The sequence below is a fragment of the Ailuropoda melanoleuca genome, chromosome X, assembly GCF_002007445.2.
Source record: "Ailuropoda melanoleuca isolate Jingjing chromosome X, ASM200744v2, whole genome shotgun sequence".
NCBI classification, from domain to species: Eukaryota; Metazoa; Chordata; class Mammalia; order Carnivora; family Ursidae; genus Ailuropoda; species Ailuropoda melanoleuca.
Genome location: NC_048238.1, coordinates 13,489,669 through 13,501,948, shown reverse-complemented (window position 1 = coordinate 13,501,948; position 12,280 = coordinate 13,489,669). Strand labels below are relative to the sequence as shown.

The 12,280-nt window shown below is 41.9% G+C and overlaps 1 protein-coding gene across 1 annotated transcript in view; it reads right to left on the bottom strand.

Moving 5' to 3' along the window:
- The window catches only part of TXLNG (taxilin gamma), a 53,392-nt gene extending 41,429 nt beyond the window's left edge, over positions 1-11,963 (bottom strand). The window contains exon 1 of the mRNA XM_002920148.4: positions 11,809-11,963. Within this exon, the coding sequence (XP_002920194.2) occupies positions 11,809-11,910 (102 nt within the window). The 5' untranslated portion in view covers positions 11,911-11,963. The remainder of the gene's footprint in view (positions 1-11,808) is intronic.
- Between the last annotated feature and the right edge of the window lie 317 nt (positions 11,964-12,280).

Below are 12,280 nucleotides of genomic sequence, written 5' to 3'. Positions count from 1 at the left end.
ACAACACTGTTAATGTAATTGATGTAATTAATACCACTAAACCACATGCCTGAAAAGGGTTAAAATGGTAAATTTTATGTTATGCATATTTTCACACACACACACACACACACACACACACGAAAGAATCATGATGAATGTATTTTGGTTTAGAATGTTCTTCAAGCCTTTAGCAGATAAAACCTAACTTTATACTGGCCATTAGAAATTAAATGTAAAAATATTCTGGTTGCTAGGATTACTGAATTGCTCCATTAGCAAGATAAAGCAGTTCAGTCAGTAATAATTGGGATTCCACATTCCTAGAACAAGGTTTAGGAATAGGGCCAGGAAAAATAAGCCTATTCTCTTCTGACAGAATGGTCTTGGGAAACATGAAACAAGGAAAAGCAGAGCCCACTTCTGAGAAAAGTCAGGGGCAGTGGTTCTCAAAATATGGTCCCTGTGGACACTTCCAGGTAGTCTGCAAGCTCAAACATTATTTTCATAATAATACAGAGATATTATTTGTGTTTTGGTGTTAACGTTTGCACTAATGGTACAAAAGTAGTAAAAAGTAACAGTGCTGGCTACTTAGAACAAAATTAAGGCAGGGGCACCAAACTAAGTCATGGTTTTCTTCACCACCATGTACTCTAATGGAGGGGGAGGCGAGGAAGCAATACAATTATGAATTATTATTAAATCTCAACCAATGAGTATACATCTTTTTAACTGTGTGAAGACATAAAAAAGTACACATAAAGCACTTCCACTGCACACCAAAGTGTGATGGGCATCTTAAAGAAAACCACTAATGCAGCTGTTTGAACTACAAGCCCAACCAGCAGCTTTTCTCATGGATCACTTTCTTTTATTTCTTTTTTTTTAAGATAAACTGTGCTTGTTATTCAGACTTGGGTATTTGGCAAACATATTTTCCAAAATATATATAGTGAGCCTGTTACTTCAAGGCAAACGACAGATAGTATTTGTTGCCAATGACAAAATTTGAATTTTTAAGCAAAATTTAGAATTTTTTAAAACTATCTGCTACCTGGGGTGCCTGGGTGGCTCAGTCGTTAAGCGTCTGCCTTTGGCTGAGGGCATGATCCCGGAGTCCTGGGATCAAGCCCCACATCAGGCTCCACTGCTGGGAGCCTGCTTCTTCCTCTCCCACTCCTCCTGCCTGTGTTCCCTCTCTCATTGGCTGTCTGTCAAATAAATAAATAAAATCTTTAAAAAACTAAAAAATAAAAAAAACTATATACTACCATGAGTTTGACAGCTTCCCAATACTTAAGACTTTTCTGTGCAATATAGGGACTACAATCAATAATAATATAACACTGTATGGTGACATATGGAGACTACACTTAAAGTAGTGAGCACTGAGTAATGTAAAGAGAATTGTTAAAACACTATGCTGTACACCTGAAACATTGTTAAAAAAAAAAAAAAACTCTCCTGATGACATCAGTGGTGATACTAACATGATTTTGATATTATATAACAAAATGTGTCAACATTTGGAAGATTGACACAATTTGGTAAACCCATACTTTTCAAATGACTAACAGATGATATTACAAAATGATGCATGGGAGAAAAAACATCCATTCAAAGTGCAAAACAAAGCATTATATTTTAATATAACAGTACTAAAAGTTCAGTAGAGTTTCAGATCCCACATTGGCAACTAACCTTCAAGAACTACTACTTGCCAAGTTTTGGTGTAATATCAAAGAATTTCCACAACTGTCTAAAAAAGCTATTAAAACACTCCTCCCTGGCTCCAGCTACATACATGTGTAAGGCCAGACTGTCTTCCTACACTTCAACTACAACAGCATATTGCCACCGACTGAATCCAGAGGCAGATAAGAGAATTCAGCTCTCTATTAAGCCATTCATTAAAGAAATCTGCAACAACATAAAACAATGCCACTCTTCTCACTTAAAAAATAAATAAATAAAGACATCTTGATTTTTATTTAAATTCCCTTCATCTATTTCACCCATTCACCCACCCACCTCCCCCTCTGGCAACCACCAGTTTGTTCTCTGTTACTTAGGAGTCTGTTATTTTGGAAAATCAGTATTTAATTTTCAAAAACCATTATGTTGATATGTGGCAGACGGCTTCTAACATGGCCCCCAATGATCCCAGTGATCCTCCTGGTATTCACAACCTTGTATAATCCCCTCCCCTTGAAAGCAGGCTAGACCTAGTGACTGACTTCTAATGAATAGAGAATCTGGCAAAGGTGAGGGCCTGTCACCTCTATGGTTGTGACAAAAAACTGCAACTTCTCTCTTCTGCTGACAGTCTTGCTCATTCTGATGAAGCCAACAGCCATGTTGTGAGATGCCTATGGAAAGGCCCATGTGGCAAGGAACCAAGGGAACCCTGGAGCCAACAGCTCATAAAGAACTGAATCCTTCCAACAACTACATGAGTGAGCTAGGAAGTGGATCCATCCCCATCAAGCCTTCAGATGACTAGTCCATGAGACCCTGAAGCAGAGGACCCAACTAAGCCACACCCAGATTCCTGACCTACAGAAAAAGATCATAAATGTTGTTTCAAGCACTAAGTTTTGGGGTGATTTGTTACACAGCAATAGATAATTAGTACAATATGAGTTCATTTTAAATGAATAATAATTTACTATATGTTTTAATTTCTAATAAAATATTAGATATAACCCACAAAAACAAAAGCATACTTAAAAATTATGCAAAAAGATCCTAAAACCAAAAAGTTTGAGAACTGCTGTCCTGGTTGTGATGGAACAGGAATAGAGAGACTAGAAGGCCAACTCAAACCATGGCCTGAGAGGGGTCCTTACCTCGGCACCCTTAACCAAGCAGATCCATCTCTAGGGAATACCGCCCTGGGACCAAGTTCAAAGACAGCGAGCCAGGAGTGCCATTTCCTCTGGTTCATTCAGAAGCTTCTCCAACAGTAGCTGATATACTTCCTCATTTAATCCTCAGAACTATCTTATAGGCAGGTATGATGAACAAACAGGCTCACTGATATAATTTAAAGTAGTTTGTCCTCGGTCATGAACCTAAGGGCTTGGAAAGCAGAGACTGAATTCTTAGCTTTCTCTGTATCATTCCAGAGAATATGTTCTTCCAAGGTTATGTTAAAAATAAATGTGGTGGGGTGCCTGGGTGGCTCAGTTGGTTAAGCGAGGGCCTTCAGCTCAGGTCATGATCCTGGAGTCCAGGATCAAGGCCCTCACCAGCTCCCTGCTCAGCAGGGAGTCTGCCTCTCCCTCTGACCCACCCTGCTCTTGTGCTCTCTTTCTCTCTCAAATAAATAAATAAATCTTTTTAAAAAATAAATAAATGTGGTGATGGTCACAAAACTCTGTGAATACATGGAGAACCACTTGAACTGTACACTTTAAGTGGGTGAATTGTATGGTATGTGAATTATACCTCAATAAAGCTGTTAACCAAAAAAATGAATTAATACATGAGTAAAACCAGAGCAGGGACAGAGTTCTGAGGAGGGATATAAACCGGAAGCAATAAGTTCTAGGAGTTGTCCCAACTCCTAACTCTTGGCAGCAAAAGGCTGCCAATGATCTGTCGCAATATGTTATGAGCACGGGGAGCACACAGAGGCATTAATAGGTAAATGAGGAAAAAAGAGAGAAACCAGCGCTGAAGTTAGGATGAGGGTGAAGAAGCCAAGAAATGAGCAAAGAGGTCCAGAAAAGGTCTAGTTGGGACACAGCTTCTTTAGCCTTATAATTTCTCTTATAGTACTAAGTATTACTACACTTCCTACTAATATCTGTGGTAGGTGCTAACATCTGCATTAGACCACGCACATCATTTGCCTTTTAAAACAAGAATGATGGCACTAGATTTCACATTTAATTTCTATGACTATTTATTTTATAAAAATAAAGGGTGCTGGACTCCATGATTTGCAAAATCATTTCTAGCTCTAAAACTGTAATTCAATGATAATCTGCAAACTGAAAGATACCTGCATTAGCCTAAACACCCATCTAGGCAGCAAAAATATCAGGAAACCCCAAAATTTTAATGCTCAAAGCTACTAAAATATGCTTGGGCCTGACCTATTTTGCAGAGGGGCAGGGGCTGGGTCACACAATTAGTATCTTCAAGCCACAGACTCCTAAGATGTAAAATGGTCTTCTACTTTTATGGGTTACCTAAATGGAACACCCAGCCCCAATTTTATGAAGTCACACTTCACCAGCTCCACGTGGACCAACCATGATGTACGTCTGAACATCAAGCTTTCTCTTTTCTCTTGTCCTATTTACCCAGACCACTTTAGTTCTTTGTTAACACTGTGTTGTGTGGAGTTTAAGACAGGTTTTTACAAAAAGGTCTCTCTAAACCCTCAATCTTTCAATTTATCCAAATTATACTTGGAAGTGCTTTTGCAGAGAATTAAACCACAGCATACCTCCTAACTCATTTATCTCAAGGTTGACCCAAGGCCTCAGTGAAACAAAAGGTATGAAACCTGTAAGGCTCAAAATTCCCCTCAAAACTTCCCAGATAATAGTTTTTCTATACCCCCAATGATCCAACCCAACCTTCACAATTTCTTTTAACAAAAATGATTACTCTTTTGACCTACCACTGAGTTTTGCTTACATTCAACAAGGAGCATGTTTTTATTCACTATTCTCAAGAAAAATGTTAAGAGAGCACAAGACACATGGCATACAAGTAACAACTTTGGAGCCCCAAAAGTCTGACCTTCAAGCATACCACTTACTGCCTCCTATGCAGCCACGAGGGAGATCAACCTCTCAGTTTCCTTATCTGTAAACCAGGGATGTACATTATCTACCTTCTAGAGTTGTAAGATTAGATGTGATCAATATCAACTGTAGCATGCAGAACAGTTATAATAATACCTGAATTAGGATGCATTTGCAAATTATGCAAAATGCCTACATTCTCACTTTTAATATGGCCCACATGCCAATTCATAAAATACTTAGCAAAATGTGCTTCTAAGCCACTGGCACATCTTCCTTGCCAAACCATTCTACACTGACCTTTCTGAAAGTAGGGAAAGAAAAAAAGTGAAGAAGTGCTGTTTTAGCAACATTACTTATGGCAGACTACAGAGTGGGAAGTTGGGGATAATGGGGGGTCATTCTGGGAGACATTTTCGAAATGTAAAACAGAATGCAAATCAACACCCTGAGCAATAAATGCTAAGGAAAATTATTTTGATAGCACGGGAGGATGACACTGGTTATTTTATATATCTTTTCCATTAAGTAATAAAATTTAAGTAGTTATAAGTACCAAGAGTGTTTCAACTAAGAAATGAATTGAATCATAAAAATATACTCTCAGGGTTCAAATCCTTAAAGGGTCACCTGACCTATTTTTATTTTCTTCTGGAAATGCTCCACTTGGGAAAAATTTAAACACAGCTAATTCTCAGTGTTAACAAATACTACATTAAATTTGTACATTACTTTATACATTTAAAATGCTGTCACATCTGTTACATTAACTGGGGGTGCCTGGGTGGCTCAGTCAGTTAAACGTCTGCCTTTGGCTCAGGTCATGATCCCAGGGTCCTGGGATTGAGCCCCGCATCAGGCTTCCTGCTGAGCAGGAGAAGCAGCAGAAGCCTGCTTCTCCTCTCCAACGCCCCCTGCTTGTGTTCCCTCTCTCTCCCGGGTCTGGCTCTCTCTCTTTCTCTCTCTGTCAAATAAATAAATAAAATCTTCTAAAATAAAAAATAAAAAATAGGGGCGCCTGGGTGGCTCAGTCGTTAAGCATCTGCCTTCAGCTCAGGGCGTGATCCCGGAATTCTGGGATCGAGCCCCACATCGGGCTCCTCCGCGGGAAGCCTGCTTCTTCCTCTCCCACTCCCCCTGATTGTGTTCCCTCTCTCGCTGTCTCTCTATCAAATAAATAAAATGTTTAAAAAAAATAAAAATTAAAAATTAAAAATTAAATAAAATACTGTCACATCTGTTATATTAACTAAAAGTTACTGATAATCAGTTTAGAACCAAACAAAAAGTAATTAAGGGAGGGGGAAGGGGTGAGTAGGGGAGGAAAAGGCCAAGGAACTTCTTTGGGATATTAAATTCTGCTAGGTAAGCAGAAACGGTCCATGCAGTAGGTACATCGGTTGCACAATTATATACCAACTCTAGGCCAACTTCATCAACTCTGAGCTATTTTATTTAAGCAAGTTTTCTGTTACTTGACTGAGCCTCAGATGTTGTATCTATCCACCTGGGGATATCACCTACTCTGTGAAAGTAAGTAGATATTAGAATGGAAGCACATTTTAAGTGCCTAGCACATTGCAGGAAACAGTGAGGACTCAAATTTCTTTCCTTTGAAACACAGCTCTCTGTAAAGTATAAAATCTGAACAGCATATCTATGGAAAAATCTATTATAGTGAATCCTTCTGTAAAGAATCCCATACACAAGCAAATCACACACACCCTACTTTATGGCATCTAGATTTGACATATACATTTCTACATAAAACTTCTCTAGTCAATTGAATGGACCTAGAGGGCATTACGGTAAGAGAAGTCAGAGAAAGACAAATACGATACTTCATTTGTATGTGGAATCTTAAAAAACCGAAACAAATGACAAACAAAAAGAACAAACAGACCCATAAATACGGAGAACTGATGGTTGTCAGAGGGGAAGGTGGTGGGAGGATGGGCAAAATGGGTGAAGGGGAGTGACAGGTACAGGATTCCACTTATAGAATGAATAAGTCACAGGAATAAAAGGTACAGCACAGGGAATATAGTCAAAGGTATTGTAACAGCACTATGTGGTGACAGATGGTAGCTACACTTGCAGTAAATGTATAATTCACCGTAATGTATAGACTTGTTGAATCACTGTGCCGTATACCTGAAACTAATGTAACCTTATGTGTCAACTATACTTCAATTAATAAAAAAATAAATAAATAAATAAAAATTAAAAAAAAAATTTTGGGGGCACCTGGGTGGCTCAGTTAAGCGTCCAACTCTTGGTATCAGGTCAGGTCTTGATCTCAGGGTCGTGAGTCTGAGTCCCGCATTGGGCTCCATGCTGGACATGGAGCCTACTTAAAAACAAAAACAAAAACAACACAACACAAAGACAAACCAAAAAAATGAAGAAAAAAAAACACTTCTCTCGTCAAAAACAACATAAATGACACACATAACATACAAACCACGTTCCAGTAACATAGTATATAAGTGTGGCATATTAAAAAATAAATTATAAAGAAATAAATGGGGCACATCATGATCTAAAAACATGGAATTACTAAAGGAATGTGCTATATCTGGTCTACTCTCACTACTGCTTTGCCTCTTTGGTTCCCCTTGAAAATGAAATTGACCAAAGTTTGAAAATAGACAACAATGTTGTAAAGAGAAGGTCACTTTATTATTTAATCTCTGTGCCAGAAGAGTGGAAATTCAAATCCACACATGGGGAGAAAAACAAGATAATGAAACGGTTTCTTCCTACCCCATACTCTTGCCACACCCTGACTGGACTTCTCCTCATTTTATCTATCATAGAGAGATTCTGGGAAGAGAGAAAACTACAAAACTACAGATAGATTTACAATATTAATAGCATCCTAAAAGCAAGAGAAATGGATCTTTCATATATTCTCCCTACCAGATCAAGTAAAATTCTACATGCCTGGCACTGTGCTGAATGCTTCTCATCAACACTTACTCTTCACAACAATCCTATGTGGTAGGTGTTAGCATCATCGCCACTCTACAGATGATGCAACTGAGGCTCAGAAAGATTGAGAAACTCATCCAAGGTTGCACAGCTAGTAAAGTAAGTGGCAGAGAGCCAAGAGTCTTGACTCCAAAATCCATACTATTCACCCACTAGTACACTACTTATTATTGTAGTCTAGATGAAAGGGTATTGGTTTCTAGACTTGGCTTCACCCCTTAGGCAAATCACTTGACCTTGCTGAGCAGTTTGTCATCTGTAAATGAGGGCAATGACAATTCCTCCAGCCTTCTCCATAGCATCCAGTGATGCTGCTCTTAAAGAGTTAAGAAAAGTGCAAATATGCTGTAAAAATTATGGCGCACTATGTAGATGTAAGATTTTGTTAATTTGAGCCTTGGTTACATATCTTTATCCTTCCAAATGGTTTACTGACCTAAAAATAAGTTGTTTTTTTTTTTAAGATTTTATTTCAGAGAGAGAGATAGCGACAGAGATAGCAAGAGAAAGCACAAGCAGGGAGAATAGGACAGAGAGAGGGATCCCAGAACCCTGGGATCATTACCTGAGCCAAAGGCAGACGCCCAACCAACTGAGCCACCCAGGCACCTATAAAAATAAGTTTAACAGTTCAATCATTTTTAACATTCCCCATCAAAAATCTAGTATTAAAAACCAAAACAAACCTACCCTAGACATTCTGGAAAAGGCAAAACTATACAGATAGTAAAAAGATCAGTGGCTACCAATGGTTCGGGGGAACAGAAGGAGGGATAAATAGGGGATTTTCAGAGCAGTGAAAACTATTCCATAGGATATTGTAATGGTGGATGCAGGTCATTATACATTTGTCAAAACTCTTAAACGTACAACACCAAGAATGAACCCCAATGCAAATTATGGACTTTTGTTAATGGCAATGTATCAATACTGGCTCATCAATTCTAACAAATGCAACACACTAATACGAGATATAAATAATAGGGGAAACGATGTGTCTGAGGGAATATATGGGAACTCTGTAATTGATAATTTTTCTGTAACCTAAAACTGCTCAAAAAACAGTGCCTATTAATTTTTTAATTCAATATCCTGAAACAAATTCTACACAGAAATTTACAGAGTAATGAATGACCTTGGTATTCTAAAAAATGCCTAGAATACCTGACAGTGTACATCCCATCTTTTTAGACCAATGTTGTCCAACAGAATTTTTTTTAAGATTTTTATTTATTTATTCGACAGAGAGAGAGACAGCCAGCAAAAGAGGGAACACTAGCAGGGGGAGTGGGAGAGGAAGAAGCAGGCTCCCAGCGGAGGAGCCTGATGCAGGGCTCGATCCCAGAACGCCGGGATCACGCCCTGAGCTGAAGGCAGACGCTTAACGACTGAGACACCCAGGCACTCCTTGTCCGACAGAATTTTATGCAATATGGATCTGCTCTAACACAGTAGCCATTAGCCACACTGGCTACTGAACACGTGAAATGTGGCTAGTATGAGAGAAGAATGGAATGTTTAATTTTATTTAATTTCTTTTTTTTAAGATTTTGAGCGAGAGAGAGAGGGAGAAGGAGAATCCCCACTGAGCAGGAAGCCTGATGTGGGGCCTGAACCCAGGACTCTGGGATCCTGGGATCACGACAGGGGGCCAAAGACAGACGCTTAACTGCTTAACCGACTGAGCCACTCAGGCGCCCCTTATTTAATTTCAATTAACATTTAAACAGCCACATGCAGCTAGTGGCTATCATATCAGATAGCACAGTTTTAGACAATTCAAGACACCCTTAGAAATGTACTATAATATTAACTTTAGAAGAAAAGAGTTACTTCAAGAGACCATTCAAATGGATATAGTTATGAAACAATGCCACAATTAACTGAGCTGGCGAAGAATGACTAAGTAGATGGTTCAAACAACTAGGAGCCAATAAAGCCCATCTCCAGTTGTTTTTCACTTTAAGTCAGTGACTAAACAGTCACTTTATTCCCTCAATATTTTCAAAACATTCCAATTAGCTAAACATTATTTCTGCTTCCTGAAAAAATACAGTACAAGTCAAGTTAGAATTAGGAATATTCTTTCAAGTTGGTAACCCAGAGGAAATAAAAAATTAGGGGTCATAAAGAAATAAGTGAATTTTGCAGACACAAGATAGTCACCCAATTTTTTTTAACAAAAATTCAAAAACTAATATTTAACCATGTATTTCGATTCCAGGTCATAGTCAATTGGAAATCAAAAGGAAAAAAGATGCCCAGAAAAACATGAGCAAAGAAAAAAGGTACATGAGATAAGAAAACAAAAATGAGACAGTACAGAAACACATGGCTATTCATATCCAGCTGTTACCCAGAGTGCTGCCTCAAAGGGTCATTACCTCTTATCTCAGTCGTTTAAAATGCTAGTTGATTAAACCTCAGTTCCTAATTCAGACTTTTGGTCCTTATCCTAGTGGCATAAACACGAACTTACGTCCTCAATTACAGCGACTTTTTATCAGAGTCCTCCCCTGGGGGACCTATGAAATGAAACACTGAGATTGGCTCCCCACCCTCAGGGAATAAATGAAGTGTCCAAAGTGACAGTTTTGAAACCCTAGAGTACATTAGGTCCACAGCTTCTTTTTCAGTCCTTCAAGTACTGGATCTTTATTTTAGAGTACAAAGAGAGAAAGAGAGGTAACTGAGAAGTATTAACACCCTTATGCAAGGAGATATGAAAATACCCGACCTTAGAAACAGGCCCCAAAAACCAATTCTGGACACTTTTCTCAGATGTAAACCAAACCTTTGTTCTCCTTTTTCAAGCTCATAAATCTCATAAGAAAATTATTTCGTAATTTCACACAGGAGTGATTTTTGAGAGTATTCAAATGCATAATTAAGTAATATTAAATAGCTGAGTGATCAAGCAGGACGTCCAACAAGTTAAATGTTTCAATACGTTCCACTATAAGGAAAAAGAGACAGGGTGTCCACCTTTCCAGCGCCTTTCCCTGCGGATTTCCATTCCTGGGCCCTGAAAGCCCTGTACCCCATTTGTTGTGCAATCTTTTTCGAACTCCACCCACTGACTCCAGAACAAGTGGAATTCTCCCATTCTGAAGGTCTCGATTTTCCTGTATCCAGGGAGACACTGAAAACTCCTTGACGTGAGTCAAGTAAGGCAAGGGGAATGGTCCAGCCTGTCTCCCAGATTAAGAAAGACCAAAGGCCATGGTGAGGGAGGCGCTCAAGTTTCCGCTCACTCCCCCCCAAAAAGGAAAGGAGGGTAAATAAAGAAAGAGCAAGAAAGGGGAGGGAGGACTAAATGGGAAGACCGGCTATCAAGCGATGCTACCCCCAACTCTGCGGGACCCAGGTCCAACAGCATCATCTTCCCATCGCCGGCCCCACGTGTAGCCAGGCCCGTGGTGCCCAGAGACGAGCCCTGGGACCCGGGAGCCAAGTGGCCCCTCCAGCCCCGCGGCGCTCGCCCGCCCGCGCAGTGGCGGGGAGCGCAGGGGGGCGGGGGAAGGGGGCGCAGTGCAACCCCGGCTCCCGCGCAGTTATCTTGCTGCGCAACAGCCTCGCCCGCGTCGCCCGGGAGCACCCGCAGCGCGCCCTGCGCACCTGCCCTGCAAGAGCAGGGCCAGCCCCTGACCCAGGCAGCCCTCCGACCGTGGCGCCCAGAGCTGGAAGCACGAAAAGCACGCCGAGGGCGGGGGCTGGGAAAAGGAACACCTGGCGCCCGGGGTTCCCCGGCGCCGGCCGCACGTGGCTGTCACACCTGGCGCGCCCCCGCCTCGCTCCCCTTCCCCTTCCCACCGGGCTGCGCCCCCTGCCTTCTCCCCACCTCTGCCGCGCGCCCCAAAACCCCAACCTTCACTCCCTCCTACCCCATCCATCCCAGTCCCAAATCCTCCCCCACCTGCTCCCACTGTCGTCACCCCCGGGAAGGAAAAAGGCCGGATGTTCGTCCCGTGGCTAAAGGTAACCGGAGAGAGTGAAGATGTGGACCCCGAAAAATCTAGCCCGGGCATTCCCCCGGCCGGGCAACAACGCGGACGCCTCCCAGACTGACCTTCTGCCGCGGGCTGCGTCGCCGTCCGCCCCGTCCGGCCTCAATAGCCTCTTCGGCGCCTCCGCCTCTTCCCCGCGCTGCCTCCTCTACCCGCGTCGCCATGAGGTGACGGCAGCAACCAAACAAGCGGCCCGACAAGGGGGCACGGAACCTTTCAGGGCCCCCGCGCCCCGCCCCCGAACCCCCACGGCCAATCGCCGCATGAACTGCTTCCCACGTGACCGGAGGAGGTTGGCCCCCGACGGGATGGAGCGGGATGGGGGTGGGGAGCATTGAAGTCTGGGCTGGGCTTCTGCAGGGCCGAAGGGCGAACACAGGCCGCGCGAGTCTGCGCAGAGAGGGAAAAAGAATCTGAGGTGGACTACAAGTCCCAGCAGGCTGCGCAGGCACGGCTCACAGGCCCAGCTCAGGATTGGAGCGTATGGCGGCGTTCTGAAACGCGAAGAGTGTCCACTGGGTTGCCGGTGCAGCC